Source organism: Venturia canescens, chromosome 9, assembly GCF_019457755.1.
Source record: "Venturia canescens isolate UGA chromosome 9, ASM1945775v1, whole genome shotgun sequence".
NCBI lineage: Eukaryota > Metazoa > Arthropoda > Insecta > Hymenoptera > Ichneumonidae > Venturia > Venturia canescens.
The window spans coordinates 17,516,372-17,532,931 of record NC_057429.1 but is presented as its reverse complement, the minus strand read 5'-3'; the positions used below and the strand labels follow the sequence as shown (position 1 = coordinate 17,532,931).

The 16,560-nt window shown below is 37.0% G+C and overlaps 3 protein-coding genes across 4 annotated transcripts; 2 read left to right on the top strand and 1 right to left on the bottom strand.

Annotated features, from left to right (window-relative positions):
* Positions 1-317: 317 nt before the first annotated feature.
* On the top strand, positions 318-5,335 carry TM9SF4 (transmembrane 9 superfamily protein member 4). Its single transcript, XM_043428023.1, has 9 exons — positions 318-465; positions 1,011-1,258; positions 1,395-1,541; positions 1,680-1,835; positions 1,923-2,197; positions 2,333-2,551; positions 2,736-3,153; positions 3,296-3,479; positions 3,561-5,335. The coding sequence occupies exons 1-9, from the start codon at positions 463-465 to the stop codon at positions 3,798-3,800; spliced, it is 1,890 nt and encodes a 629-aa protein (XP_043283958.1). The 5' UTR covers positions 318-462; the 3' UTR covers positions 3,801-5,335.
* Positions 5,336-5,610: 275 nt separating this feature from the next.
* Positions 5,611-8,168, bottom strand: PGAP5 (Per1-like protein PGAP5). The gene is made up of 8 exons (XM_043428024.1): positions 8,041-8,168; positions 7,808-7,953; positions 7,612-7,682; positions 7,377-7,517; positions 7,115-7,282; positions 6,928-7,013; positions 6,384-6,647; positions 5,611-6,285 (listed from the first exon to the last, which is right to left on the bottom strand). The coding sequence occupies exons 1-8, from the start codon at positions 8,152-8,154 to the stop codon at positions 6,124-6,126; spliced, it is 1,152 nt and encodes a 383-aa protein (XP_043283959.1). The 5' UTR covers positions 8,155-8,168; the 3' UTR covers positions 5,611-6,123.
* Positions 8,169-8,846: 678 nt separating this feature from the next.
* LOC122415673 (enolase-phosphatase E1-like) lies at positions 8,847-14,840 on the top strand. Of its 2 annotated transcripts, XM_043428022.1 has the most exons (4): positions 8,850-9,085; positions 9,157-9,260; positions 9,523-11,808; positions 11,935-14,840. In XM_043428022.1, exons 2-4 carry the CDS (start codon positions 9,170-9,172, stop codon positions 13,527-13,529), a joined length of 3,972 nt encoding a protein of 1,323 aa, XP_043283957.1. In that variant the 5' UTR covers positions 8,850-9,085; positions 9,157-9,169; the 3' UTR covers positions 13,530-14,840. The 2 variants fall into 2 exon arrangements, with proteins under 2 accessions (XP_043283955.1, XP_043283957.1); XM_043428020.1 differs by having other exon boundaries at positions 8,847-9,085; positions 9,523-14,840.
* Positions 14,841-16,560: the final 1,720 nt, after the last annotated feature.

The following is a 16,560-nucleotide window of genomic DNA, read 5'->3' as shown; positions in this document are numbered from 1 at the left end:
TCAAAACAACGCCTTCAGACGATTTGTTCATAATTTTTAATATGATCATTATTAACATCATTTTCCAAGAAATTCTTTAAAAACGTTCTAAATTACCAGGTTTTAATACTTTACAGATAAATTACGCAAAAAATCTGTAATTTCAACAAACTTAAAATGAAATATTATTTATCTTTATCGTCATTCCGTGGTGACGACTTATTATTATTCATTGCATTTTTTTCTAGGGAATTTCCTTAATCTGATCTGATAAAATCCAGTAACTATATGTGGTAGAAATGGTTTTTTCTAAAAGTTCGCAGCCATCTTCGTGCTTATGTAGAAGCATTATACATACATATGGATATATATATATCTACATATATATAGGTATGTGAGACTAATAAATGTGTGGAGAATCGAGGCTACGATTTTGAGACAGTCGGCGTGGCGCGCCTTCAGCCAAATTATAACGTCACGACAATGGTGAGTACAAAATATTACTCGTTTATACCAAACATTATTAAATCGTGATTGTCAAGATGAAGTTTCCACGTGAAACATGAGATTTTGTAGTTTACGTGCATTGCATTCGATTAAAATTTTTTTTTACTGATTAACGTCAGAAGTGTCAGCGCAAGACAGTGCATCGGGATTGATGGACTACATATACACTCGAAACAGAGAGATAACATCATTTACCGCTAAACAAATTGTGAATAAACCCTGGAATAAATTTTATTTCTTCATTCGAAATAGGACTTTTTATGTTATTTTTATCTCGTGAATAATCAAAATCACCAAATGAAATGATGTTAATCGAACCAGGAAGTAAATATTGGTTCCGTCTCTTACCGAAAATGGATTATTTTCACGGTCAAATTGAACACGCGTTAACGACGATCGTGAACATCAAATATTAAATTTTTTTTTCAATGTTTTTCAACGATCAGAATGTTTTGAAGTTAAAAATTTATCAAAGTATTTTTGTTCCCTGTACTTTTTCATGACAGTGGATGCTTATTTCTCAGGAAAGGTTAAAATGGAGCAGTACCACATTGATGATATTATTGTTCGTGCTTCAAGCCAATGGCTTTTATGTACCCGGGGTGGCTCCCGTAGAATTCAAGAAAGGTCAAAAAATTGATGTCAAAGCTGTGAAAATGACTAGCATCCATACTCAATTACCGTATGAATATTATTCGCTGCCATTTTGCATACCAAAAAATGGCACGATATACAAATCCGAGAACTTGGGTGAAGTCTTACGAGGCGACAGGTAAGAACTTGAAAGTGTCAATCTGAATACAAATAATTAAATAAATTATAAAAAAAGTATCAATAATGATAAAGATTTTCCCAAACAAATAAAATAGTATAAATGAATGATTAATTTATTTTATTTCATTTCACAGAATTGTAAATACGCCCTATGAAGTCACAATGGCAGAAAATATCACCTGTAGATTATTGTGTCACCATCCAACCGAACTCATGAATTGGAGTGAAGAAGAATCGCAGCGAGTTATAGAGCGCATACAACATGAGTATATAGTTCATCTGTAAGTTCACTAATAATTTTTGTTTGATAATTCTCAATATATCGCTATTCATTCTTTTGATGCTACTAACAGAAAAATTCTATTGATAAACTTTTAATGCACCAATAGTTTTTATGTTCTGTAATTTTCTGTTTTCAGATTAATCGATAATTTGCCAGCGGCAACAAGAAAGAGTCATAAAGAATCGTCAAGCGCAATGGTTTACAACGGCTATAGATTGGGTGAAGTCATTGGCGGTCGAGCTTACATAAACAACTATCTGAAGCTTAAATTAAGTTGGCACAAGCACGGAGAGTAAGTACTGAATAATTATTGGGAAAGAATATTCTTTCGATACGAACCATTGGTTAAACAAAACGTTTGATGTTTTTCTACTTTTAGAAACGCTTTTCGTGTTGTTGCTTTCGAAGTCGAGGCACGGTCCATTGACTTGAAAGAACTACGATTCGAAAGAAACACTTGTGTGCTACCTGAACAGCCGACTCCGCAATTAGTCAATCCTAAAGGTACATCCTTACTTTTCTTGTACTCAGTCGAATGGACAGAGTCCACAACAAGCTGGGCAAGCAGATGGGACATTTATTTAGGAATTAATGACATCGAGATTCACTGGTTTTCCATCATAAATTCTCTCATCGTTGTTTTTTTCCTCTCTGGTGAGTAATTTATTTATTATGTAACATTTAATGTGAAAAAATCTAAAAACTTTGTACAAGTTTCGTTCAAAAATGTTTGAAATGAAAAATCATTTTAAATTTAGTTTGGTTCATTCAAAATCCGTTTGGTTGTAGGAATTCTCACGATGATTATGGTAAGAACACTCAGAAGAGACATCGCCAGGTACAACGCTGGTGACACGGACAGCTTGACTGGTCTTGACGAGTCCATTGAAGAAACTGGTTGGAAATTAGTGCACGGTGACGTTTTCAGGCCACCCACAAATTCTCGGCTTTTCGCTGCTGTCATTGGAAACGGAATTCAGATTTTTTTTATGGCCCTGATTACTATTTGTGAGTGAATAAATAGTTAATGCTCCTTAAATATTTTAGAAGTACTCATATAAAAAAATTTTTTTAAATACTTTCATTACGGAGACGAGTTCTGCCAAATAAAAGGAATTCTACGTTAATTGGACTTTTGAACGTTCAAAATCAACCGAGATTAATGTTTAGATGGAACTTATATTGATTTCAGTTTTCGCGATGCTGGGAATGTTATCACCTGCGAGCCGAGGTGCCTTGGCAACGTGCGCTATATTTCTCTACTTCTTTTCTGGCCTGATAGCGGGATATTTTTCAGCCCGTTTATACAAAACGATGCGAGGCAGAGAATGGAAACGTGCGGCATTGTTAACGGCCACACTTTATCCAGGAATCGTTTTTACAACTTGTTTCTTTCTGAATTTCTTCATATGGGGAAAACACAGCTCAGGCGCCGTACCGTTCACAACGATGCTCGCGTTGTTGTGCCTTTGGTTCGGCATATCACTTCCGCTTGTTTGTCTTGGATACTTTTTTGGATATCGCAAACAACCGTTCACGCATCCTGTTCGAACTAATCAAATATCTCGACAGGTTCCTGAACAATTGTGGTACATGAATCCCGTACTGTGGTACGTCAAAAGATTACAAATCGAACCAATTTTTCAGTATTACAAATTCAAATTTTTCCTTCACTCTCCGACGATAACTAATCATATTTTTGAGGCATTTTGAAAATGTATGTAACCCAATGTGTGTGTGTGTTTTTTATAGTACACTTATGGCAGGAATTCTACCATTTGGAGCAGTTTTCATAGAACTATTTTTTATCCTGACGGCCCTGTGGGAAAATCAATTTTACTATCTCTTCGGCTTCCTGTTTCTTGTCTTTTGCATCCTCTTCATATCGTGCTCTCAGATATCCATAGTTATGGTCTATTTTCAATTGTGTGGAGAGGTAAGTATGGGTTTATCGACACTTGAACTATTCAAACACCGTTTCTCAAAATGTATTTCTCTTTTTTTAACAAAATTCTAGGACTACAGATGGTGGTGGAGAAGTTTCATAGTGAGTGGAGGTTCGGCGGTTTACGTTCTTGCTTATTCGATCTTTTACTTCATGACGAAATTAGAAATAACAGAATTAGTGCCGACCCTCATGTACTTCAGTTATACGCTGTTGATGGTTCTCACTTTCTGGCTGCTGACCGGTACAATCGGATTTTTCGCAGCTTACGCGTTCATCCGAAAGATCTACGCTGCCGTGAAAATCGACTAATAGAATAAAAACTAATGAAGTTAAGTAAAGAAAATGAAAGAAAATTTGCCCAATTGATGAAACGACGAGAGAACATTGGGCGTTACCCGATTTGTGCACCAAGAAAATCGAATCTGGCCAATTGTCAATCGAGCCTGTTCTTGTGATTTTCGCCTCAGATGTGAAGAAAATGTATATTATATGGATAAATAGAGGAGAAATGATGTACGATTTTTGATCGTTACGAAAATATCGCACGCATTTCAGCGAAGTTTCTTATTTTGTCTCTCCTCCGTTCCATTCAGATTCAAGTATTGACGTCTTGACATCGGCGAGAAAATACTTCAAAAAGATTAAATTCAAAGTCGTGAGGATAATTATTGACAAGAAACTTGTCAATTTTTGTTGTCTGCCTCGATACACATCTTGCATTTAAAAACAAAAAGGAAAAATTTTCTACAAAAGTAATTAGCATAGTGAAAAATATTTATTCAAATATTTGAAATTGCACTTATAACTCTTTGATAGGGTGAAGTGTATAATTCAGCAGGTTTTGGAAGTGAAAACATGATCGGAATTTTTTGAGCCACCTAAATTGCGTAGGAAAGTTTACACTGAAATTGATTTTTTTAAATATTTTTTTCGCCGTGTTCTTTCTGAGCACATGTCTTGACCATTTTGTTTTGCGTTCCGAAAATTCGAGCGTGACGTACTTATAATTCTGATTTACGCTAGAGCGAAGAAAGGGGGGGGGGGGATTAACGCGTCGAGTTGTAAATACGACAATATTTTTAATCGACGATGCGATATTTTGTTTCATTGTAATTTTTTTGTTCGTTTTCATCTGTATACTATCAATTAATCTAGATTACAAATCAATGTATTTTCATTTCTACGACCATATCGAATGATGTATTTCGGCGATGAAATTTCAAGATGAAGAGGAGCGAAATAATAATTCGAAATTTGTGAAGAAATCACTGTTTTGGAAATTTGAAGTGAATCCAGATATTTTTTTAACGAGGAAATATTTACTCGGTTGTACAATTTTCATAATTTGTACCAATTTTCATTTTAACAGTACATGTGAACAAAAGATTTCTGTTTGAGCAATGTTCAATTTTTGGATCTTCGGATTGATTGCAAAAAAATTATAAAATGAGTTAAACTCGGCCGATGAATTATAGGATTAAGGACTGTTTGTATGAATTGCCATATCAAGCGAATCGTTCTGAAAACCGATGTAATTACTCTAAGATGTAAAAATATGTTTCAATGAAAATTGGTATAAATATTGCTCGACGAATGTACAATACGTGTCTTGTAATTGAATTTTGAAAGTTCTTTGTATTGTACCGAGGATTGATTTCAAACTTATTTTCACTTCGTATGGTATATATCTTCCTTTAAATGCGCGCCAGTACAAGTACAATAAAACAACACAATTGGAAAATCAGAGGTTTGAGCGTATTCGTCAGATATTTTTTTTTAATCATATTCGAAGAATTACTGTATAAAAAGTATGGAAAAAATAAACAAAAAATTCATAAATTTCATCGCATCTCAATAGTTATTTCAAAGTGAGTTTCTTGCCTCGTAAGAGGAATTTTGTCGGACCATTGGAATTACTACAAGCTATAATTACGTATCGTATCGATTTTGTTAAATCTCAAATTAAGTTTGATGATTAATATCAAATAAAAGTATCGCGCTAGTTTTCACATTTAAAATTTAAACTTTCGTGTTACGGAGCAAGGTCCGTGGCAACTATTACGAATTCACCACGAACCTTGGTTACGCAGGTTCGCAAAGAATCCACTCATTAGCGCAGTACGAAAAAATATTTTCTTTTATTCGACTATACAAAAAGCTGATAAAATTTGTAAATAATGTACTTTCAGAGTACGAGAGAAATATATAATTATGTATAAGCGTTTTGTGCATTAATTGTAATTCTATGATCATCGAAATAATCGAGGCACGTCATTGAGCTACACGAAACAAAAAAGAACAGAATTGCGTTCAAAAAATAAAAAAAGGAATTGACCAGTCTATAAAAAGTAGAGACTCTCAATTTCTTCCGCACAAGTTTTCAATTTGTAACAATAAAGGCAAGTATTGTTCAGACTCTTGTGAATGATCTAATATTAATAAAAAAAAGTATTCTTTTGGGGCAAGAAACAATTTTTCTCATTTTGACATAAAAAAGGCGTATCGGAAAAGTGTTGTATACAAAAAACAAAAATGGGAGAAAACTTTCAAGTTAGCTATCTAAATTTCAAAGTGTGATCTAACTCGTACACTACGATCGAGTTTATAAGATATTTTCTAAGAGCAGGCAAGATCAATGAACCTTGAAGAAACAATGACGTCTTCTCTGTTGTCTGATTTTGTATGTGAGAAAGATAACAATGCAAATAATCCCGATGACGTACAGTTGATGTACCGTTGATTCCACGGGCATGTAACACTTCGAGTAAGCGTAATTGTTTGGAGTAAAAACGGCCTGGAATTGATAGAAAAATTGTTTTTCACGAAATAAAATTTCGTTGAGGCTCGATCGAATCAAAGTCAAGTTGAAATATTGAATTTGAAAAATCTTACCATCAGAAAAGATGGATTATCTTTGTTTCTCCAACTGAACGAAGGTATCGTTATTTCCAAAATGTCATCGCCGTGAACCTTGCGACATCCATGATGCGTGTGACCGTCCACCACGAGGCGTGGATTCAAAATCTCGAAAAGCTGTTCCGATGCCTCTTTCGAAAGACATTCCCAATGTTCACGGAATTTCACGTCTTTTATTTCTGCCGGAGCTTCATCCACTTCGTTACATATCGCATCGGATTCGCGATACATTGGATAATGCTGCAATTTATGGATCATTGGTAAACAAAATTTTCGTCATAATGCTGCAATAATTCGAAAACACAAAAAATTCATCCGAAAATTCGAAGAATTCTTACTTTTTAAAAATAGTCATTCGATTTATTTACGGATATTTCCGGTTCAAGTGGAAACATAAAATTTTCTTGTTTTCGAGACAAGTTGAAAGTGTTTTTTTGAATTTGGATAAAATTTAAAAAAGCGGCTTATTCTAGGATTACATATTTTCGCAAATTTTCTCTCGAATCGAAATATTCATCACCTGAAGAATGATGGGTCTGCTGTAGTGTCTTATGGGATTTTCGGCTGTACAATGGCCTCCGATCCCTTGAGCACATTTCAGTTGTTCTGAAAAACAAAATTTGGTTATGCTCAAATCCATATTTGATTGAGTAAAGGGCAATAGTTTAAAACGAAAATCGTAAATCTTGAAATACTGGAAAACTTACTGGCGATCCTGTTCACTCCGATCTCAGTAGATCGGCAGAGAAAACAACCATCACCTTCGAGAGCCATACTATTCAAGAGAACAAAATGATTTCCTCTTATCGTGACTCTTCTAACATTGGGAGCTTTCATTCCATTCACGAATCGCTGATTCAAATACGGTGTGATAACTGAAAAGAATCATAAAATAGCAAATGAAACTTCTGAGACTTCTATAAATGCTCCCCATGTTCTATTTTTCAATTGAAAAGAATTTTTAACAACCATAATGGAAACCCATGTCATGATTTCCAGCAACGACATAGAGTCGGGTGTTTTCAGGTACAGAGAACATCGAATGAAATCTTTTGACATAATTATCAAATTCCATAGATCCGCACCATGAGCCCTCATCAAAAATGTCACCTGGAAAAGATTTATCGAGCTTAGAAAAAGATGTTGTGATCTCAAAATTTTTTTATTGACGATTGATTATACTATTATTGACTTATTTATTTACCCAGGAAGAAGACAACATCAGGATTGTGGAGGGTTATAGCAGTTTGGAAAGCTCTGTACATTTGCCATTCTCTGAACGAGATGGAGAAAAATGTGGTGATTATTTATTTTTATAATTTTATAATTTATATATGGAATTATATGGAATTAAATGATTTTTCAATCTTCTAGACAAATGACAGAGAAAATCTAACAACCTTTTGAGCTTATCTAGCCAATGGCCTTTCCGAGGACCCAATAAATGTGTGTCAGCTATGAACATTGCTTGAACAGGCTTTTCTTCTGGAGTTGTTACTGTAATAGCAGGATCAGCTTTACGAGGATCCAAATTAGGCCATCGACACTGTATTACATGAAAAATATTATGAAATTCTATGCCGATGAACAATATTCCACAACGAAAAATGAAAAAATTTCGGAGGAGACGCACCTGCATTAACACCACGTAATATATTAGATATTCGCAGAAGCAGAAAAGGCCCAGAGAACAGAGAATACCTTGGGCCACAATTTTTTTGTACGAGAGTTTTTTCCCACACAACATTTTAGTGAAAATAGTTTTTTCTAGAGATATGTTTGTTTTGTGGAAAATAAAAAGAATTCTTTTGATATTATCTCATCCGAAATGATAAATAATTCAATGGGAAGAGAAATCTTTCGATGTTTAAGACTAACAGCACACGGACTCGCACGCAGTAAATCCAAATATAGATTGCTCGATACTGGCACTCATGAAATTTTCGTTAAAAATAATATTTAACGATATTTTTTTATCGCGATTTTAATATAATCTAAATCACTCTTCCACGAACCCATGTCCGTCAAAATCCTTCACAGTTTTATTGTTGTAGGTACTTTTGCTATTGCTGGCATTACACGCGTCGTCGTAAAATAATGCTCTTGATCAGAAATCAAGGCTAGATAGTAATTCATTGATTGCATTATTATAGAATCACCGTAATCTTGAGTTAGACGATAAAACGATTGCGCAACCATACACTTCAAAGGGTTCTACAAAAAATTCGATAATCATCCTTACAGGGCGGTTAAAAGAGCTTACGACCAGATGTTGTAGACATATTTGATAATTGATTACTTTCAAATTTCGAGCTCGAGCTTTATACGTGTGTGAAGTTGATCATCAATGTTGGAGCTTATATTGCCAACTTCACACACGTAGAAATCGCCGTTGGTGACGCGAGCATCGTTAGTTACTATGTTACTAATGCCATGCAAGAAAGACAAAGAAAAGCGAAGAGAAGAAGAAGGCTAGTTGACGATTACCAGTTGATATACAAACATAAACTTATTGCGCGCGGTAAATTTCACTTGATCACTTTGTGAAAATATGATTTCGCTACGATAATGAATCAATGGTAACGATTCTGTTTCGATAAAATAATGATTCCGTATCTTTCACATTAAACGAAGATCTTAACATTTTTGCGCCAAAAGCTGACAGCTTACCGGTCGAGGTATGTTTATGTTCGGAGTTTTGAGGTTGGTTCGAAGTTTGTTGCTTTTATAAATAGTGCGAATGTTTCAGCATAAGCTGAATAATGGCTCGAAGACGCAGCTTGAATCGGCGATCATCCCGAAGATCGTTGAATGTTACCGAACTCAATCAAAATTCGGAACTCCTCGATACCCGTGAGTAAATTTTGCCTAACCTCCACTCTGGTAAACCAGTGATCATGGGTTTCATGCTTGTTTCAATTTTTGTCAGTAAAGTAAAACAAATTATTCAATTTTTCTTTAAATCTGGAAAAATATCCGTGAATTCAGCTGTTCTATAAAACAATTAGATTATTCATCAACATTGGATTAAACAAGGTCTTTTGGATAACAGAATCCATACTGATTGACTGAAATTAACAATCATACCAATATTGATGGTATCAAAATTTTTTAGGTGATCCTCTATGGTGGAAGCACCTTGAAGGAGATATAACAGTACAGCAGTCCCGTTTTTCGTCCAATGGGGAAATGACAGGACCGGTATTGAATGACAGTTCAATTGTGAATACATCAGAGCTAAAGAGCGATTGGTGGAAGTTATTAGATAAATCATCAACAGTATCTCTGCGTAGAGGTTCAACTAGAAAAAGTGTTCAGGTTACAGAACCTCCTTCAGAGTCATTTAATTCGGACAGCAGTGATCACAATATAATAAGAAAGCGAAGAGTAGCGTTGGGAGCTCGCGACAAAAAAGTTGGTGGGACTGAAAATTTTATGGCAGTTTTAAAAGATGCAAACTCATCGGATAATGAACGTGAGGAAAGGACTAACAGAAGCAGAGATACACTGTTAAGTGCTGATCAATTTAATCCTCAAAATCAAAAGAAAAATGTGGAAGACAGAGAGGCAGAAACAAGCTCAGATACGAGCAGCAACACCAACGTTGTCCTCAAAACGAGGCCAAAACCTTTCAAGGAACGTTTCACGAGAATATCTGATGGTACTTCTGGTAACACAGAATCTCCTCAACCTTCCGAATCACCATCGTTGCCACATTCTTCCAAGCAACAATCCATTGTTAAGTCTTCACCGCTGAGAAAATCTCCAGCAAAGAACTCTAATGTCAGAGACTCGCAACTCATGGGACCTCCTCAAATTACTACACTTCAAAAAAGACTTTCTTCAATCTCACGCAAGCTCGATATTTCGTCCGAAGAGAGTGAAAGTGATGGAGGATCGAAAAAGAAACGATTTAGCTTGGGGAAGAAATCACAGAAGGGTAAATCCATTAATCCATTCGATGAAGTGATCGAAGAACATCTTAAATCTCAAGAAACTGAACAGGAAGAGCTCGAAGCAGGGAACAGAGAATCTTCGCAGCAACATTCGAGGAACTCTGAGAACGGAAGCTTAGCATCAGCGAATCGCTCAAGAATTTCGGGACTCGGAAAGAATTCCACAAATCAATCCAAAGCCGAAAGTTTTGGGGGAGAACACTCACAAAGTCAGTGGATCGACGATGCCAGCGACGATGATGATGAAGCAATGGCTGGTAACAACGAAGGAAAAGGAGAGAATTTGGGAATTTCGTCACGATCTATCCGGTTGTCGAAACGTATGGTTCACGAATCGGCTTACGAACTTCCACCAGCAGAGCGGAGCAAAACACCGTTAATCTCCGACTCGGAAGAAGGAGAAAATTCACTTTCTCCAGAGATTAAATCAGGAAGAACCTCGAGAATGTCTTTACGAAGTAATCGTTCCGCAACCCAAAATTCGGAGTCTTCGGTCAGACCTCCGAATTCATCCATGAGTAAAACCAATACGGTTCAGAAAAATCGTGGGAATAATTCTCGTACGCGGATCTTTTCCGACGAGGATATTAGCGTCGAAGACATTTCATACAATGGAAGGAACGACAATTTGATACAACAGGCTGATCGTCAGAGTCCCAAAGCCAAAACAAGCGTTGGAGCCGACAAATCTCGAAGAATTATTCAACCCGATGGAAATACCGTCGAAAATGAAGCCCGAGAAGAATCGATTTCGAAGTCGATCCACCTGCAGCCCGAAGCTCTTCGCAAATCAACGGCAAGGCCCTCTCGCTCGATCACAAAAACCATCTTCATCAATAAGAATCAACGTCAAGCAACATATGACACAAGTCCCATGGGATCCGAACCGGGCATCGCCGATCAATCGATTTCCTCGAATTTACGCAATTTGGAAAAAAGTGCCGGCAACCGATCCAGCACAAGCAATTTATATAATAATATTATTGTACCGGAAGAGATTGAGGATGAAAAAACAGCTGAAGTTTTTGAAAAGTCCGCGAATTCACGTTTACAAGCGGAAGAAAATGCTCGCAAATTGCGAAAAAGTGTCTCAAGAAAATCTCAAAAAAGCACTGAAAAAGAAAGATTCTCCGAATCAAAAGACGAAGAACTAGCAACCAATCCTCAAGCAGAAGAAGCTCTACGTTTGGCTGACAAATCCACAAATCCCAGAAGGACAGTCACGAGCAAGTACCAAGAAAACTTCGAATCTCAGAAGGAAGCGAACCACGAACCGGAAGTCGGTGACAAATCGATTTCTTCGAATTCACGACCAGCGGAAAATCTGCGCAGATCCCGGAGAACTGTCAGCATTACACCTCGCAAAAAGAACCAAAACGAAGGGTCTTTTGGACGGGAAGAAAATGAAGTCAACGAGAAAGTTTCCCAGCGAATAGGAAATTCAGGTTTGCTCGAAAAATCCGCTAATTCTCGGCTAAAAGTTACCCATTTAGATTCTTCACCTTCTCAATCGAAAAGAAATTCACGCACAGTAGCTATAAACTATTCATTTAATCGATCGCAAACTGTAGGATCCCTCGAGAGCGCGCATGAGGAGGAGCCGCAAATTCCAGACAAAACGGATCCAAGGTCGTCGAGTTTGCAGTTGAGAAGAAAAACTCGTGATTCTAGGAAGAGTTTTGCCTCGAGAAAGCGCAGTACTTCAGACGAGAATAGCAGCATCGACGAAACTGGAAAGGAAATTCACCAAGAATCCGGTGTCAGACGAAAATCCGTGACGTTTGCAAAAAACCAATCGCGAAACAAATCAAAAACTACCAACTCTGAAGCTAGCACGGAAGACAATATTGACGAAAATCGTGAGAATTCGAGAAGTTTTCAGCCTAGAAAAAAATTGCGTAATACCAGAGAACATTCCGGGATCAACAAATCTCGAAATCTAATATTATCGAACGAAAATGACAGTGAAGCCGAAACAGAAATTGCTCGAGAAGCAACACCTGTCGCGCAATATTCTCCTCCGGTTGATCAATTTCAAGAAAATTCTCAATCCGATGATAATGCGAACGAGAACGAAGAAGAAAAGTCGAGGAAGTCGGAATCGAATTCCGAAAAATCTCGAGCATCCAAAAAGAGTTTGCCGCTCGCCGGTTCTCGGAAAAGTATTCAAACGTTGGCGAAAATAGTTGAAAGCGAGACAGAGCGCTCGAACGAATTGGCTGCAACTTCGAAATCAGCGAGCTTTGCTCAAGCAAGTACGAGTCAACAGAATGTCGATCCTGACGAAATCGCGGACAAGAATAACGAGGACTGCGAGAATGATCGTGGTCCCTCGGCCGGAAAGAAACTATCGAACAACGCGAGAACATCAGATGTTCCCGTAACTCCCAAACCGATAAGCAGCCGCGAGTCTCTGTTCATGAGAAAGCAACATGCGAGTAATTCCACGCCACTGCACGCTCAGAAAAGCATAACGGAATTTTTCAAATCGAAATTCCTACAAACATCCAAAAGTTTGACCCCGAGAGAAGTGTCCTCGAGTTTTAATACAGAAACGTTCAAAAAGGCGAGGGAAGAATTGGAGAAGATGAAGAAACGTGAACTTGAAAAAATGAAGCTCGAAGCCGAAGCGAAAAAAAAGAAGGAAGATGATTTAAAGAAGCGTATGGCCGATGCAGCGAAACTGAAGAAAAAGGTCGGAGCGTCAGCAAAAACTGTAAAAACCGTCGACAAAGCTTTCCTCGTGAATGGCGTTGTTTACAAACCGCCGAGATTACCCAGACCGAAACCCTGGGCCACTGACCGCCTTTATCATCATCTGTGGAAGCTCATGGAGCCTAAATATCGTATTTCGACACGAATAAAGTCCGAAGAATTCATAAAAGATCTCGCCAAAGCTGTGGCCTTTATAACGAAACGTGCCAAGTACGAGAATTACAAACGCGAACTTAAGGCACTTATGATAAAAATGGCACGTTTGGGCATCATCAAAACACGTAACGATTTTTACGATTTTTGTTATGACTTCATGCCCTACGAGTTTCGAGTCAAGGTCACTCCGATCATGATGCCTGGAAATATTCTCACCATTCCTTACAATCCTGAGCAATTGCGTACACCGTTGATTCAACAATCTGGCGAATCTTCCGAGGAGTCGATCAATTGAAGATTTTCATTATTGAAATAATCATTTGATTTTTGTTATTTATTCGGCAGGATTATACCGCCGATACGGTCATCCTCCATTATTTTCGAGTGATGAACGCTCATTTCGATGAATTGATGTCGTTGGAACTCAATCGTCGATTCATGAACTATTTGAACTTTCGTTTGCTCTTCTCAGTCATTTGATACTAAAAACTACCTCAATGAATCCGCATTTTTCGGTAATTTGTTGAAAAAAGCTATGTTCACGTAAGTGTTAAATACTTTTTTTATGTTCAACAAATCAATTTCGAATCAACGTATGTAGTCGAAAGTCTTGATGAATTTTTGTTAGTCAGGATGAAAATAAATATTTTTCAGACTCGCATTCCTCGTCGCAGGTTCGATCACAGTGATTTTTTTCATAAGCATTTTGTTGTGCAACGTGAAGCAAAAATCCGAGTTTCTGTGGTTTTTTTCATACTCGTAAAACACGGAAAATAATGAATTTATTCATCATTGATGAACGTTTGAAAGAATATGAATCGTTGTGTCAATGGTAGAGAATTGAAATTGTAAAAAATGGCGTAAACGCAACAAATTATTATTTTTGTAAATCGAAACTTTTTTTCTCCTCTCGTTCGTCTGAAACTTGACCGTGTCGACGAATGAAAAAATGGCCGACGAAAATGAAGTCGGTGGTGCTTTATGTGCACGAACAGCCAGACAACAATGGCTCTCTTATCAACTGTGAAAATTTATGTATTAGGATACGTTTTCATAATCAGACGACTTGATGTGAAATAAAGATAATATATGCCGAGTACAAATTAACGAAAAAAATAAAGAAATTTATATTTTGCAATCAGTGTGTTGGCTTTTTTTATTCAATCTTGGTTTTTATCGTTTTACAATCTTTCATTTTTCGATGACGCACAGTTCCGTGATTTTCTAAATTTACAGCGCACCGCTACGAGATTTATTGAGTGCAAAAACAATACTTTTTATCATGGTAGATTAGAAAATCCGTCAGATTGAAAGCGACTAACGAAGCGCTCGTTCGTTCCAACATTTTGTATTATTTATACGATTCTTCTGCTTGGAATAACGGAATCATTCGTTGAATGTAAAAAAATTAAGAAACGATCGAACGCTCCTGAGCACACTCGAATAAAACGGTCGGCGATGAATTTGTTATTGTTCGAAAAATGAAAATAATGCGTGAATTTCCGTGAACGAGTATCTCAATAAACTGCATTATTTTTAGTATGTATGCTAAGGGAATGATGCGCGAAATTCAAGAATAGATCCAATAAAAGAATTTCATGATTTATGAAACGTCTCAGGGCGAAAACATAAATAGCACTAAAGAAACCCGACGATTATCGAAGCAAGGACCTCGTTGTATGGTCGTGTGTTGGGTGTTTTTGAGCGGTGCTGCCCGCTTCGTCTGTGTATACTGTGGACGGAGGTGTTAGTCATTTTTGTAACGATATCAACAGAGCCCAGTTTTCTTCAAAGTTGACTCTCCAAACACATATATCTTTAGCACTTGCGTTCGCTGGGTAATAAACTGACGCATTCCTCCCGACTGTATCTTATTTGTTGCACGCATATTTCACCAACGTGCTCTTTTGCCGTTAACACTTAATTTTCTTTCTTTTTTTCAAATATTATAAAATACGAAATCTAAACTCTAGAAAATCCTCAAACTAATATACTCGATATATAAAAAAACACTTGGCATAAAGAAATTAACCCGTTAGAATAAGCGCACTAATCAGGGTATCACCGCCGTTTCACGTTCCCCACTACACGTCATCCGGCCAGTTAGGCTTCACCTCCGCTTTGCGCCCCCCCACGACGCGACCACAGACAATCAGCTACGTGGTCTTTTGCCGTTAACGATTAGTTGTTTGTCTTTTTTTCAAATATTATAAAATGTGAAATCTCAAGTGTTTGTAGAAAACCCCAAACTAATATACTCGATATATAAAAAAACACTTGGCATTAAGAAATCAACCCGTTAGCACAAGCGCACCAATCAGGCACCACCGCCGCTTCACGTCCCCCACCACGCGACCACCGGCCAATCAGCTGCATGGTTTTTTGCCGAACATTTAGTTTGTTTTCTTTTTCTTAAATATGAAATGTGAAATCTAAAGTGTAGAAAACCCCCAACTAATATACTCGATACGTAAAAAAACATTTGGCATTAAGAAATCAACCCGTTAGCATAAGCGCACCAATCAGGCACCACCGCCGCTTTACGTCCCCCAAATCAGCTGCATGGTTTTTTGCTGTTAACATTTTTTTTCTATTTCTCAAATATTATGAAATGTGAAATCTAAACTGTAGATAAACCCCCAAACTAATATACTCCATACCCTAGCGGATTGTACGACCAGGCATCGGTCAAAAAAGTACAAAAACCACCGAAATTGGTCGTTTTTCGGTTGTTTTCGATCAATTTCGGTCGTTTTTGTACATTTTTCGAGTATATTAGTTTGGGGGTTTTCTACAGTTTAGATTTCACATTTTATAATATTTAGAAAAAATGGTAAAAAAATAAATAAATACAAGGTTTAGTTTCAGTAGCTTATTCATACAGTCGTGCACGAAACGTTACGCGATTTCGAAATACTTCGCATGTTTATATTTTGACGAACTTTACATTTTTGTTGTTTGTCGAATGTGATAACTCATGGATTTAAAAACCTATAATTCTTTGTTTTATTCATTATTCTTATTTTGTCAAACGGAAAAAACGCGTCATACATCCATGTCTCGAACGCTCGACGCATACGCGCATACGCGACACTCCGAGGCGCGTCTTTATAGCTGCGACAGTGCAACATGACACATATACAGCTGAGTGAAGGGAAAATGCAGTTACATTACAGACCCAGCCAAATGGAGGCAGCACAGGTTGAAAGGAATTCAGAAGATAGCCTTACGCACTATATCTAAACCAAAGTTTAAAATTCATAGCAGAACCAGTATCTTTTTCGATGACTTTCCTATCTTTTTTTGTTTGCTAGGGTAAAATAATC

What these genes read in the sequence shown, in the direction of transcription:
- TM9SF4 (XM_043428023.1), top strand. An exon ending in GAAGTCTTACGAGGCGACAG is followed by an intron (nt 1,259 to 1,394) that starts GTAAGAACTTGA and finishes TTCATTTCACAG; the next exon opens with AATTGTAAATACGCCCTATG. An exon ending in ATTTTCAATTGTGTGGAGAG is followed by an intron (nt 3,480 to 3,560) that starts GTAAGTATGGGT and finishes ACAAAATTCTAG; the next exon opens with GACTACAGATGGTGGTGGAG.
- PGAP5 (XM_043428024.1), bottom strand. Translation starts at nt 8,154, where the DNA reads ATGTTGTGTGGGAAAAAACTCTCGTACAAAAAAATTGTGGCCCAAGGT. An exon ending in ATTACGTGGTGTTAATGCAG is followed by an intron (nt 7,954 to 8,040) that starts GTGCGTCTCCTC and finishes CATGTAATACAG; the next exon opens with TGTCGATGGCCTAATTTGGA. An exon ending in TGATGTTGTCTTCTTCCTGG is followed by an intron (nt 7,518 to 7,611) that starts GTAAATAAATAA and finishes AATCTTTTCCAG; the next exon opens with GTGACATTTTTGATGAGGGC.
- LOC122415673 (XM_043428020.1), top strand. Translation starts at nt 9,170, where the DNA reads ATGGCTCGAAGACGCAGCTTGAATCGGCGATCATCCCGAAGATCGTTG. An exon ending in TTCGGAACTCCTCGATACCC is followed by an intron (nt 9,261 to 9,522) that starts GTGAGTAAATTT and finishes AAAATTTTTTAG; the next exon opens with GTGATCCTCTATGGTGGAAG.